This window comes from Chaetura pelagica, unplaced genomic scaffold (genome assembly GCF_000747805.2).
Source record: "Chaetura pelagica isolate M959 unplaced genomic scaffold, ChaPel_1.0 scaffold144, whole genome shotgun sequence".
Classification (NCBI taxonomy): Eukaryota; Metazoa; Chordata; class Aves; order Apodiformes; family Apodidae; genus Chaetura; species Chaetura pelagica.
In genome coordinates this window covers 267595-282812 of record NW_009952978.1, presented here as the reverse complement: position 1 = coordinate 282812, position 15218 = coordinate 267595, and the positions used below count along the sequence as shown (strand labels likewise).

Genomic DNA, 15218 nt, shown 5'->3' with positions numbered 1-15218 from the left:
GATATGAATTTATTTTCCTGAAACAAAGCACAGCAGCTTTTGAGCTGTTGTAAAACACATACAAGATTATATGTATTTGTGATACATTGCTCATTTCTCTTCAATCACTACTGGGTAATGGCAAAAAATGTCTTGCACTGTTGGATTTTGGATAACATCTTGTATATATTAAAATTTATGTACTTTTCTATTATAAATTGAGATACATATAGATCAGTATAGGATAAATACGATATAGGTGTTCAATGATTTCTTCTGGCAATATTTCAAAGCCTATCAGAAGGGTAATATAAGGCTTGCCCATGGCAAGCTGTGGGATGACAGGCCAAGGCTAGAGGGACAGAGTGTTAATGAAGATGCTCAGTCTGTTAAACTGAGATGTGCTAGCTACAGTGGAGTACAACTGAAGTTTTATGGAGATGAGCCAATGTCTTTTAAGGTAACAAGAGCCAACAAGGAATCACCAGTAAATTGTCTCTAAGGAATTAAGTGATATTCCTCTAAGAATGTGAGACAGCTGACAGTTCAGGTCACTTGCTTCTACACCAATACACAGAGTATGAGCAACAAACTGGACAAGCTGGAAACCACTGTTCAGATAATTGTTAACAGAATCCTTATTCCATGTCAACTTGTAATAACCAAGAATTGGACTCTGACATTTGCTACAGAGCTAGTTGCCATTAACGAAACGCCATGACTAGAGTGTGGATATTGATAGCTACAGGCTGTTCAGAATTGACAGGTGAGGAAGGAAGGACGGAATCATTGCATTCTACATCAATAAATGGATAGAATATGAAGAGCTGTTTCTGAAGAATAGCCATGAGCAGGCTGAAAGCTTATGGGTATTAATTAGAGAATGAGGCAACAAAGTGAACTTTGTGGTCGGTGTCACCCAATCAAGGGGAGCCTATTGACAAAGCCTTCTTACTTTCATCATGCTTGCAGGCTCTTGTCATGCTGGGGGACTTGAATGACTCTGATATCTGCTGGAAAAGTAATACAGCAAGCTGTTGGCAATCTGGAAGACTCCTGCAGTGCATTGAGGATATATAACTTCTGAAGTTGGGTAATAGACAGCCCTACCAGAGGCAATTTGATACTGGACCTGATGGCCATCAACTCAAATGAGCCAATCAGTGATATCAAGATCAGAGGCAGCCCTGGCTGCAGTGATTATGCACTGTTGAAGTTTGTGGTCCTGAGGGAAATTGGTCAGACAAAGTTCAGTGGATGAGGAATTGGTTGGAGTATTGCATCCAGAGCATACTGATTAATGATTCACTGTTCAGATGGAGATCAGTGTTAAGTGATGTCCCTCAAGGGTCTGTACTGAGGCAAGAACTGTTTAGTATTATCTTCATCAGTGAAATAGACAGTGGGATCAAATGTACCGTTGGCAAATTTGCAGGCTAGATGAAGATTTGTGGTGCAGCTGACACGACTCAGGGACAGGATGCCATCCAGAGGCACCTGCACAAGCTCAAGAAGTAGGCACACAGGAACTTCATGAAGTTCAACAACACCAGGCACAAGGTCCTCCACCTGGATCAACCTCATCCCCAGTATCAATACAGGCTGAGGGATGAAGAGATTAAGAGCAGTCCTGTGGAGAAAGACTTGGAGGTACTGGTGGATGAAAAGCTGGACATGATCTGAAAATGTGCTTTCAGAGCCCAGAAAGTCAAGCTAGGCTGCACCAGAAGTAGCATTATCAGCAGGTCAAAGGAGATGGTGATTCTCCCCCTCTACTCCTCTGGTGAGACCTCACCTGGAGTGCTGTGTCTGACTTTGGAGTGCTCAGTACAAGAAAGACATGGAGATCTTGGACTGAGTCCAGAGGAGGGCTACAAAAACGAGCTGAGGGTTGGAGCCAGTCTGCTATGAAGAAAGGCTAAGAGATGGGTGTTCTCAGCCTGCAGAAGAGAAGACTCAGGGGAGACCTTGTTGTGACCTTTCAGTACACAAAAGGGGCTTATAAGAGAGATAGGGACAATCTTTATAGCAGGGCCTATAGTGATAAGACAAGGGATAACGGTTGTAAACTAAAAGAGGGTAGTTTCAGACTAGATATAAGGAAGATTTTTTTTATTTTTATTTTTTTTAATGATGAGGGTGGTGAAACACTGGAACAGATTGCCTATTGCAGTGATCTAGTTAAAGATGTCCCTGATCATTGCAGAGGAATTGGGCTAGAAAAGCTTCAAAGATCCTTTCCAACCCAAATGATTTTTTTGTTTTGTGATTCTAGATAATCTGTATATAATTGCAGTGAAAATGCCTTTCTGTTCTCTATTCCTAATTTTTGTTGTGGTATCTAGTCTTACAATATTGGCATTCACAGTAGAAAAAGGATCAGTGGCACTTGAAGTGCTTCATTGCATCAGCAGTGTAAGTGACTCTGTGAAACACAACATCATCATACTTTTCTCTTTCTGGTGCAATTTACAGCAAATAAGTTCTTTTTATTTTCTGTGCTGCAAAGAAATTCTTCCCTAATGAGATCCTTTTCTAAGACTTACCAGTGCAATGTATTTTCTCATAAGATGACATCTTGTTTCTCTTCAAGTTTTTTCTTTGTTTTCTTTCTTTTTTCTATGCTTACCAGCTGGCAATTTGTCCCAAGTAGCACAGCCTTTTCCACCATTATACATCTAATTGATGGATAATAAAGTGAATAGTAACAATCAAGAGTACTTATAAAATTTCCAGTTTGTATTATAAAGGCTACAAGCAGGAAATAAGAAAGTACATAATAATTTTGTTTGTTCCTTTCACATAAGTGAAGAACTCCAAATTTGGTAAAAGTATGGTATGTCTTGCTATCAAGAGCAACTAATGCATCCTCTTGGTTGTACCGGCTGGATATTATATGGAATTTGAGAGAACTTCTAGCTTTCGCATTCCTGGTCAGTATCAGACCTTCTCTTTATGAAGACTTTTGCTTAAAGAACCAAATTAACCAATTCTTAAAAAAAATTTTTTGAAAGTGATAATAAAATCCTTTTGAGATACTCATATGATCTATAATTATTCAGAAGAAACAATTATCCTTGAGTCAGAGAGATTTTGTATTAATTATTATTAATGATTTTGACAGTGGAAATCCAGCAAACAAACAGAAAAGTTAGAAGAAGGAATCACTCGTGACTTGTCATGTAAGTGTTGCATCCAGAGAAAGTGATTGTCCTAAAAGACAAATATTTTTTGCCTAAAAAGAACTATTTCCTAAAGATTAAGAATCTGCATAATTTCCTCTCATTTTTCAAAAAACAGGTGCTGCACAATGCAGCTAGGGGAAGATTTGCTTACACTTTTTCTGGTGTCTTAAAGTTAGTCTTCTCTCAGCTAAAACTAAAACAGGTATTGATTCTCAATTTACATTTTGCAAAGTTAAATGGAGAATGCCCTGTGTAGCAATTGAGCTGGAGAGGCCTTTAACATCCAAAGCATTGATTAGTAATTGCTTGCTTATGCACCATTGATTGTGAGCTGCTATTGTCTTTTTCTGAAACACTAGGGCTTCATTCTGTATGATGTTAGGACTTCCATACTAATAACTGTCTGATTACGTTTTTGTGCTGTGGCTTTATCAAGCATGAATACCATTGGCAAAGCAAAAGGTTTTTCAATGTTGTAATTTTTACAGTCCTTAAAAGGGAAAAAATTATTTTGTATTCAATTTTAATTGTTTAGTTGGGGTTTTTAATGTTTTCTTGTTTGTTTGGGTTTTTAAAAAGAAATAGCTGTGCTTAACAGGAGTGCATTCTAAGTATGTTTGCACAGACCTGTGCTGGCATTAGGTCTGCAGAAAATAAAGAGCATATGCTGAAGTTTTACTGTCATACTACAAACAGGACTAGAAGACATCAGTTGCTATCCATGTAAAGGATATTGAGTGAGTAGTGAACCATTTATCAGTGTAATCTCAGAAGTATTGTTAGAAGTGGACAAGTATCACCAGTTGAAGAATATAATACATTAATAAATCAAATAATAAATCATACCCTGGTAGTTGCATGAAATATTTTATTTAAAAAAAAAAAAAAAAAAAAAAAAAAGAGGGGACAAAAAAATAAGTGCTCCTCAGCACTTTATGTATGGTACTGCAAGAAGAAACATTCTGAGACATACTGCTGCTTTCAGGTACAGGGTTGATGCAAATATTTTTCTAGTGTTCTTTTTGGTTACAGTTCCAGTAAGTGGTGTTCATTGTATTAACCTGAAAATGATATTTTTCACTGGCAGATAATTGTGATGATCAGTTGGTGTCTTCTTTACCTCAGTCATCATTCAGCAGTTCATCCGAGATGTCTAGCAGTCACAGCCCTGGATTTGCAAGGCTTAATAAAAGAGAGGGTGAGTGTATTTTATTGGGTGATCGATGCTATTTTTTTTACAACTTTCTTTTTAAGCATTTTTGTACCTGTGCACAATGTGTTGAAAATACATGTTGTGAGCTGTGGCTGGAGAGAATTATGTTTGTTGTTTTAAGGAGAATAGGAAAGTAAAAGCATCTCGAAGAGTTCACTTTGCCATGTACACTAAGTTATTTGGTGGTAAAATTATGCATTCAGGAATTTATGAACTTATGAATTTTCATGTAGAGGATTCCTCCTGTCTGAAACAAAAATCTTTATGTGATTTTCTAGGATAAAATGTAGACAGCTTTGGATATATATTTGTGTCTACTCCTAAAACAGAAGTTAAATTGGTTTTGTTTCTTAAAAAGGCAATGATAACATAATAATCTCTTTTCTCTCACAGGACAAAAAAACCATATAAACATACAAATGTCATTGTACATACTTCTGTAAGGAAATAGGGATAAATGGAGATTCCATATGGAAAGACAGAAACTGGCAAACTACATTACTAGCATGTGGTCCAAATTATTACTTAAGGGAGGAAAATTTGTTTGTTAGGTTGTTATTTATCTTATATCTTTACATTAATCTTCTGAAAGTTATGTAAAATTTCTAATTTTTTTTTTTATAATAATAAGACATACATTTACAGCCAATTTTGGCCATTTATGGGACACAATTTTTTGTTAAATGTAATTAAACTTTGATAGCATTGTTATTTTTATTTTTCCTGATGTATAGCTAAAAGTTTTAAACACTTTGATGTAAGTCAGAAAATCTGAACATTACCCATTTTAGCTGAAGTTTGGTCGTAACTCAAATAACACTTAGTGTCAAGGATACTCTAGCAATGAGAAATTATGCATTTCTTTTGATTGTTGTAAAACAGACTTCGTGTTGTGTTGATGGCCTATTTGTGGTAAGTCACTATATCTCAGAAGTCATGTTAAAAATGCATGTAAGTAAAATGAACATTAAAAAGGTAAAAAATAACTTCAAAATACCAAGAAACCTCAGTCCTCAGCCTCATTAGGCAAGTATTCCAGAGCTCAATCATTCCTGTCAATAACACACTTAAGGTATTTTCTCTTCTTTTTTTCCCCAACATTTTTCCCCAAGGTTCTTGGTCTTAATATCCCAGTGCTACTGCTAAGGAGGAATAAATATCTTAGGAAGGATTTTTTTAAAGTGTGGCAATATGGTGTTATTGGTAAACAAAATCCCACTTGTTGACATACCTAAAAATAATACTCTATTTTTAAATGAAGCTTTGAAAATAGCTGAAGTTTGAATTTAAATTTGTCACAGTTTGACTCAGGTCCGACAACAATGCTCTCGATCCCCTCCCCCTCCCACCCAAGTAAGGAGGGAGAGAGAGAAAAAGAGAGAGACTTGGCTGGATTGAAAACTAAACTACACAGCTTTAATTAAAATACTAATGAATGATACAAGAAAATATATACAATTATATACAGATATATTCAGGTGTGGGCAAAAAGCCTCTCGCCTCCCCCCACCCCAGCAACTCCCACAGCACTTCCCTGAACTGGGAAGAGTTCCGAGGAATCCCGGAGCTGCTGCTGGAAAAGAGCAGAGAGTTATGGGGGTCAGGAGATCTCGAGCCTGAGGATCGACAGTGATGGATGAACAGAGTCCTCCCTGGACGCCGGCCATGGACGGAAGAGAAAGGCAGAAAAAGAAGGAAGGAAGTTGTCTTCTGTGATCTCTGACCTTCCTCAGAGCTTACGTAGATATATGGAATGAAATATCTTTGGCCAATTTTGCTGTCTGTCTAACTCAGCCTCCTACGGGGGGGTCACAGATCTCCCCATAGTGTCTGAACTGGCAGAGTGAAGGTGCAGCCTTGAAGCCTCAGTAGTTAGAAAACATTCCACTGTCTTATCAGCCTAGCAGAACACACTGTTGTTAGTTAGAAGAAAGCTTACTGAAGGAAAAAAAAATCAGTAAAAAGAAAAATTGTCTTAATCCTGGCTCAAACCAGGACAAAATTAAATCAGTTTAGTTATCCAAAAGCATATGTTCAAGTTCCGGATTATCTTTGTCTATTGTTTGGAAATCAACTATGTCCTGCAATGTAGTCCAAGTTCAAGGAAGCTATGAAGCTCAACTTCCCACCTATTGATAAGCTGTCTGACAACATGAGCATGCCATAAGCTGGAGCTGCAACGTGGATTATGGAAAAAGGAACTTCTATGGATACTGACTTCTGTTAATAATTACCCATGAGGAAGAAAGAAAAAAGCTGACTCAAAGGTCCAGTTCTGAGAAACTTTACCAAAATACTGTGTTTTAGGTCACAATCTAATCTTAATTCAGCATGAATACAGACAATGAGAACTGGACTCCTTATTTAGAGTGTTTCAAATACCTCCAATACCCTTAATATATTTAATTATAATAATTTATAATAATGTGTATGATTAATAAGGATACAAATTAAAACTTAGGACTGCTTTACAACAGCAAAAGCATTTCCATTCTCAAATCTCCATGATTTACTGGAATATTTGCTACATAATGATAACACTCTATAGTGAAGAAGAAATATCCCAATATTTTCCATTATCTTAGTATGCAAATTTATTAAAAATAAAGTTTTGTTTTGAATGAAATCATGACATTAAATTATATGATATAGGATTTCCCCTAATTTGAAGTTATCTGTGCTTTTAGAATCTTAATTCACATGAGCTCACATCAAACAGTACATTCATCTTCCAAAAAAAATGTACATTTTAAAGCATTTTCCATTCAGCTCTTTTCACATGCTATGAAGTTGTTGGTACCATGCTAGCAGGTATTTTTTTAGATTTATAATTTCCTTCACACTGTCCTTTACTGCGTGCACACATTAGAGATGCTCAAAGCTTTATGTCTAGTATCTTTCCATTTCATGTAGAAACTAAGCAGCAGGTTGACTACTCCAAAGATTGCTAACTTTATGCCTTGTCCTTCAGTGTATGTCAGCTTCACAATACTAAACAGGTTAGAGATTTTAATTTCAGAATCACAGAATCATCATGGTTGGAAAGGACCTCTGAGATCGCCAAGTACAACCATGAACATAAAAACCCCAAACAAACACAAACAACCACACACACTCCACCAAAAAACACCTACAAAAAAACTCTGCAGTCTTGGCCACATCTGACCCCAAAGTGTCGTATATGCATGTTTCTTGAATACCTCCAAGAATGGTGACTCAACCACCTCTCTGGGCAGGCTGTTCCAGTGCTTGACCACTCTTTTCTGTATAAAAATTCTTTCTAACATGCAATTTGAACCTTCCCTGCTACAACTTCAGGCCATCTGGTCCTGTCATTTTTTACTAGGGAGAAGAGGCAGACACCCACATCACTATAACCTCCTTTAATGAAGTTGTACAGGGCAATGAGGTCTCACCTCAGCCTCCTCTTTCCAAACCAAACATCCCCTGTTCCCTCAGCCACTCCTTGTATGACTTGTTCTCTAGACCTTTCACCAGCTTCATAGCTCTTCTCTAGACATGCTCCAGGAACGAAATGTCCTTCTTGTAGTGAGTGGCCCAGAAATAAACACAGTACTTGAGGTGTGGCCTCACCAATGCCGAGTACTGGGACATGATGATTTCTGATACAGGCGAGGATGCTATTGGCCTTCCTGGCCACCTGGGCACACTCTGGCTCATGTTAAGCCGGCTATCAACCAGCGCCCCCAGCTGGGCAGCTTTCCAGCCACTCTTCCTCAAGCCTATAGCATTGCTTAGGGTTGCTGTGACTGAAATGCAGTGCTAGGCACTTGGCCTTATTAAACCTCATACAACTGGCCTCAGTCCATCAATCCATCCTGCCCAGGTCCCTCTGCAGAGGCTTCCTACCCTCTAGCAGATCAACACTTTCACTCAAATTGGTGTAATCTGTAAACTTACTGAGAATTCACTCAATCCTCTCACGCAGATCATTGCTAAAGGTATTTAAGAAGAGTGGCTCCAAAATGAGCCCTGAGGGACACCACAGGATTTGACCTCATTTATCACAACTCTCTGGGCTAGGTCATCCAGCCATTTTTTCACCCAGTGAAGAGTACAATTTCTTATTCATTGGTCATGTTCAAATATTTTGTTGGTTTAATAACTTATGACTAGATTGGCTATGTACCTCTTGGTAAATTCAGACAGAATTCTATAGAATTACGTAGATGAGATGATATAAAAGGTTTCTTCTGTCTTCAATAAATTAATTCTAAATGAATTAGTCTTAACTTTAACTTTTTTTTTTTTTTCAGTGAAACTGCAGACTCAGTACTGCCTATGGAACAAGGAATACCTTTTCTATACAGAATCTCTATTTAACTCTTTTGGGTGGAACAAAGCAAGTCATTATCTATACATGGTTATAAACAAATTGATTTAGTGACACCATAAATTATTATTAAAATACACAGAGTGGAGAAAACCCCACATTATTAGGATAATATTACATGGGAGCAGTGAGCACATCAATACAGTTTCAAAAAAAAAAAAAATTGTCTGAAAACTGTAAATGGATTTTCCTTTAATACAGATAATTCTCTGCTTAGAACAAAACCAAATGGTTAATTCAGCCAAAGTTAGTGTTTGGGAATGACTGAGACCTTCTAATATTCAATTTAAAACAGCAGTTTATCTTCCTAGTCCAGTAATAAACTTGTTTCTTAAAACACCAAAATTAGAGAAAATTGAACACAGTTTAGACAGGAAAAAGTACTGTCCTTTAACACAGGCTACTTAGGAGTCAAATTGCTGTCATTCATCAGTAAGAAAATAAAGCAAATATGCACATCACGCTTCACTGTTTAAATTAGCAAAGAAAGGGTAGAAGGTAGCAGGAAAACTGTTGGGAATGTTGCATTGAAAGGGGGGAATTATTCTTTAACCATGTATCTTTGGGTTTAGTAAATTTGGAAAATGAATAAGAAAAGTTAAGGGTATTGAGAAGAGGATGATATAGTTTACAGTATGAAGTTTAAATGAAGACAGAATAAAAATGGTGACAGAAGAGACATTAGAAAAACAGCTGTCATGTTTCAGTGTTCCATTTTTAAGTGAATAGGGCTATGTGGTTGAAACACATGATGACCAAAAGGAAAAAAGATTTTTCAGTCCATTAGCAGCTAAGGAAAGTCATAACATCTAGGAAAAACTTATTTAATTTTCTTCAGATTTAAATTATTATTGTTGCATTGGTTTCCAGAAACTTTGAAAGTATTAAATACTCAAACAATACACAGTCAGTGAATACTCAGGGTAACTGCTGAAGTAGTTACTCTGATATCTGCTCTGTTTGCAAGAATTATAAAGTAGATTGAAGAGCTGAATAACAAGAATTAAGTAAAAAATCCAGACACTAGTAGCAGTCAAATAATTTCAATGGAGAAATAGATCTTGTAAAAGCCTGATTTAATAATTTGATGTTAGCAGATGTAAATATAGGTATTTAATATATGTGGATATTTATAGACTTTTGGCCTAATGCTGTATGACTTTCTAATTTTAAACAATAGCATATTCTCAATAGAGTCCAAATTAAATGGATTAAGATCTAGCTGACTGAGTTCAAAAGGCATTTATCATCACTTTATAAAGGTGTTTCCACAGAAGTTCAGTGGAAACTCCATGACCAGTACCATTCAGTACTTTTGTTGATTAAATCATTTATGATGAAATGCATAAGTGACAGGAAGATTGGTGAAGGCGTGAATAGTCATGCAAAGCAATTATGCAGAGATATGACAATTTATCTGTTGAAATAAGCAGTTTAACAGAGTGGATTATAAAGTCTTTAGAAGACCCAACGGCAACATTTATCAAATAGGAACTATATGCTATAAAGTTGTGACTCAAATTATCTGCTAGCCAAACTGAATTAGCAATTCACAAGAGTCTCTCTAGCATTTTCACCAGAAAAAAAAAATCCTACAGTGGGGTGTACCTCCTTATCCCAGTCCCTGATTTTATCTGCTGTGGCCTTTGCAAAGAGGCTGGAACACTTGCCAGAGAAGACTAAGGCAAAGAAGTCACTGAGGACCTCAGCCTTCTCAATGTCCTGTGTAACTGTGTCTCCCATTTCCTTCAGGAGAGGGTCTACATTTCCCTTGGTTGTCCTTTTATACCCAACACAACTATAGAAGCTTTTCTTATTGCTCTTTGAATCCCCGCTGAGATGTAATTCTATCTGGGAGTTGGCTCTCCTTACCTGATCCCTAGGTGCTTGGATAATCTCTCTGCAGTCTTCCAAGGGTACCTGCCCTAGCTTCCACCCCTGCATGCTTCCTTCCTTAAGTCTGAGCTTTTCTAGGAGTTGCTTGCTCAACCACACCATTCTCCTGGAGTTTTTATTTGACATCCTCTTAGTTAGGTCTGGAGAAGGTGATGCTTATATCAGTCAGCTTTCATGGGCCCCTTTTGCTTCCAGGGTGTTGTCTCATGAAACTCTCTCAAGCAGATCCTGGAAAAGGCTGAAATCTGCCCTCCTGATGTCAAGGGTAGTCAGGTTGCTGTTGAGCCCTCCTTGCCGCCCTAAGGATCGCGAACTCCCCCATTTCATGGTTGCTACAGCCAAGGCTGACCTGGGGCTTAGCATCTCTCACCAGCCCTTCTTTATTGGTGAGAACAAGGTGCAGCATAGCACCTCTCCTTGTTGGTTCCTCAGTTACTAGGAGAAGAAAGTTGACATCAACACACTCTAGAAACCTCCTGGATAGTTTCTGCTTTGCAGACTTGCCTCTCCAACTAATATCAAGGTGGTTGAAGTCAGCCATGAGAACCTTGGCTTGTGAACATGAAGCTGTTCCTATTTGTCTGTAGAGTGCCTTGTCTATAGTGTCCTCCCAGTCAGGTGGCCTGTAGCATACCTTCATATCACCTGTGCCTGCCTTCCCCTTAATCTTAACATATAAACTCTCAGATGGCTCCTCATTCATTCCCAGTGAGAACTCCAGCTTGGGGTCTGCACAGCAGCTTTGCACCTCAGGAGCTCTGATTGGGTGGACACACTGGCCGCTCCCGGGATATAGAGTGCGAACTCTCCAGCCAGACCTGCAAATGCAATTGACTAAAAAAAAAATAATTAAAAAAAAGAAAACAGATAAAGCAATAAATAGAACTTAACCAGACAGTATTTGTGCTTTGTTTACATCTCTATGTAATCACTAATTTCCATCTGCAGACTATTGTCTGACAGCACGGTTGTTGTGGTTCTGCTGCCTATGGGCATTCATATGGCATCTTAACTAAGTCTATCCTGAAACATTAACCTGGTTGATCACATGAGGACAGGCTGACAGAACTGAAGGTGTTCATCCTGGAGAGAAGACTCAGGGAAGACTTCAATGTCTCCTTCCACAATGCAAAGGGGGCTTATGTAACCTTGGAACATGTTGGCCAGGGAAACTGTAGAAGCCCCAACCCTGAAAAGTATTCAAGGGTAGGTTAGATGGGGTTCTGAGCACCTTGTGTTAGTGGGAGGTGTCCCAGACCATTCAGGGGAGTTGGATCTAGATGATCTTTAATGTCCCTTCCAACCCAGAATCACAGAATCACAACTCACAGAATTACAGAATTTTTGAGGCTCGAAAAGACCTGTGAGATCATGAAGTCCAGCCTGTGACCTAACACCACCACATCAGCTTGACCATGGCACTGCCAGCTCCTTCAGCACCCTAGGATTAATCCCATCTGGTCCCATAGACTTTTTAGGATCTAAGTGGCACTGCATGTAACTACTTCCTCCTGCATTAGATGAGTGGTATTCCACTCCCTATCTCTGTCTACGAACTCAGGAGTCCAGTTATCCTGAGAATAACCAGTCTTGCTAAAGACTGAGACAAAGAAGGTGTTAAGTACCTCAGCCTTTTCCTTGTCTTCTATTACTATGTCCCTGTCACCATTTGACTCAGGTCCAAGAACAATGCTCTTGATCCCATCACCCTCCTACCCAGGTAGGGAAGGAGAGAAAGAAAAAGAGAGAGATGTGGCTGGATTGAAAACTAAACTACACAGCTTTAATTAAACACTAATGATATAAGAAAATATATACAATTGTATGCAAATGTGTTCAGGTATGTGCAAAAGCCTCTCACCTCCCCTTACCTCTAGCAACTCCCACAGCACTGCCCTCAGCTGGAACAGTCCCGAGAAATTCTACACTGCTGCTAGAGAAAGCAGAGAGTGGTGCGGGTCAGAAGAGCTTGAGCCTAAGGGTTGATGGTGATGGATGGACGGAGTCCTCCCTGGACACCGGCCATGGACGGAAGAGAAGGGAAGGAAGAAGATGGAAGGAAGTTGTCTTCTGTGATCTCTGACCTTCCTCTGAGGTTACATAGATATATGGAATGGAATATCTCTGGCCAATTTTGCTGTCTGTCTAACTCAGCCTCCTACAGGGGGGAGGGTCACAGATCTCTCCATAGTGTCTGAGCTGGCAGAGTGAAGGTGCGACCTTGAAGACCCAGCAGTTTTAGAAAAACATTCCACTGTCTTATCAGCTCTAGAAGAACACACTGTTGTTAGTTAAAAGAAAGCTCACTGAAGAATAATAAATCAGTAAAAGGAAAATTTGCTTCATCCTGACTCAAACCAGGACAGTCCTCCCCTCATTGAATAAGGAATGGAGATTTTCCCTGGCTGTCCCTATATTATTAATGTATTTATAGAAGCACTTTTTATTATCCTTATCAGAAATGGCCAGATTAAGTTCTAACTGACCCTTTGCATCTCTAATTCTCTTTCTACATGACCTTACAATCCCCCCCCGAGTTCTTGTGAAAGCTCCCTGCTCAACCAGGCCAGTCTTCTCCACTGGCTCATTTTTGGCACATAGAGACAGCCTTCCCCTGCACCTTCATAATTTCATTCTTAAAGCAAGCCCAGCTTTCCTAGACCCCTATGTTTGTGAGGGCTCCTTTCCAAGGGACTCTCCAAACCAACGTAAGACAACAAAAAACATTGTATGAAAAATAGGGACAGACTTTTTAGAGGGCCTGTGTTGATAGGACAATGGGTCATGGTTTTAAATTAAAAGAGAGTAATTTCAGACTAGGTATAACAAAATTATTATTTTTTTTAAATATATGTGAGGAGACACTGGAAAAGGTTGCCCAGAAGGGTGGTATATGCCCCATCCCTGGAAACATTCAAGGCCAAGTTGGACGGGGTTCTGAGCACCTAGTTAAGGATGTCCCTGCTCGCTGAAGAGAAATTGGACTAAATGAGTTTAAAAGTCTTTTTCAACAAAAACTATTTTGTAATTCAACAGTTCTGTGCTTCTCTTAAAGGGTATTCAGAATTCAATAGATGGATTTTGAATAAGAAATAAGACTACTCTCTCTTATCTTATTTCTTATTAATTTCTTATTTGCCTTCCCCTTAACCTTGAGAGATAAGCTCTCAACTGGCTCCTTATTCATCCCTAGTGAGAGCTCCAAGCTCTCCAGCTGGTCTTTGACATAGAGGGCAACAACCCCACCCTGTTTCTCCTGTCTATCCTTCCTAAAGAGTTTATAACCCTCCATTCTCACTCTCCAGTCATAGAAGCCATTGCACAAGGTCTCTGTGGTGCCGATAATATTGTAGCCCTGAAGGCATGCATTCATCTCTATCTTCTCCTGTTTATTCCCCATGCTGCATGTCTTTGCATAGAGGCCTCCAGTGAAAGTAACCGACTAGCAGAAGGGGCTTGGATTTCATCATGCCACACACCAGATGCTCCCCTGCTGTCCTGCACCCCTTCTATAGGCTTTGGGCATCTAGTACTCATACCGGCATGACACTGAAACTGATAAACATGGGGTGAATGGAGGTTCCCTTTTCCCAGTCACATAAGTTTAAAGCCCTCTTCAACAGCTTGACCAAAGATGCTCCTTCACTTTTCTGAAACGTTTCCCATCACTCCCTAGCAGACCAGGTTTTTTAAAGCTGGTCCCATGATCCAGATAGCCAAACCTGTGGCTGTAGCACCAGTCATGTAGCCAGCTGTTGATTGGCTGGAACTGACTGGCTCTATCTATCCCCATTCCCTTTGACTGGTAGGATTGATGAAAGTGCTACCTGTGCACCAGAGTTCTTAACTGCTGCTCCCAGAGCCCAGTAACTGTTCCTAATACTCTTTAAACTTCAGGTGCCTGTATCAATGTCACCCACATGAAACACCAGAAGCATATAACAGTTGGTTTTATGAGGCCAGGAAGCCTCTTGGTGACATCCCTAATGTGAGCACATGGTAGGCAGCACACCTCTTTAGAGAGCTTGTCTGGCCTGCAAATGGGTTCCTCTGTGCCTCTGAGAAGAGGCCTTCTACTGTCACCCATCCCTTTTTCTTGGTTGCACTGGTTGTTAGACAGTTCGAGCCACCTTATTGTGCTCCAGCACTGGTGTAAGCTGGTTATTTTCCTTTCCTATTGTTTGCAGAGGAGTGAACTGGTTCTTCAAGGGCACCTCAGGCTTTAAAGGAGGTCCCTTCACCATGCCATTTCTGATGTGCCACAAGCTGTTTGCCAGCTCTGTTCACTGCTCTCCTCATCACTGGTGCTCCCTGGGGCCATTCCTGTAGGAATGGGGTGAGCTCAGTCCACACCTCCTCTGCAGCCCTCTCTCTAGATGCCCTTGCCCCAGCACTGTTCGGGCTTCTTCCCAGCTCCAGAAGGCTCAGTAAAAGTCCGCTTTTCCACCCATATTCTACCCTGATGCAGACATACCTGCACCAGAGCTAGAGCATATTTTGCATTTTTTTTTTTATTAGAATATGACAGATGAAAATTTAATATAGAACCTGTTAAGTAGCCTAAAAATCTGGCTTACAGCTTTCTCTTTCC

At 39.4% G+C, this 15218-nt stretch overlaps 1 protein-coding gene across 1 annotated transcript in view; it reads left to right on the top strand.

Moving 5' to 3' along the window:
• The first annotated feature begins 3711 nt into the window (after positions 1-3711).
• CNTNAP4 (contactin associated protein-like 4) overlaps positions 3712-15218 on the top strand; it is a 179892-nt gene continuing 168385 nt past the window's right edge. Inside the window, exons 1-2 of the mRNA XM_009996385.1 lie at positions 3712-3721; positions 4252-4362. Of these exons, the coding sequence (XP_009994687.1) occupies positions 3712-3721; positions 4252-4362 (121 nt within the window). The remainder of the gene's footprint in view (positions 3722-4251; positions 4363-15218) is intronic.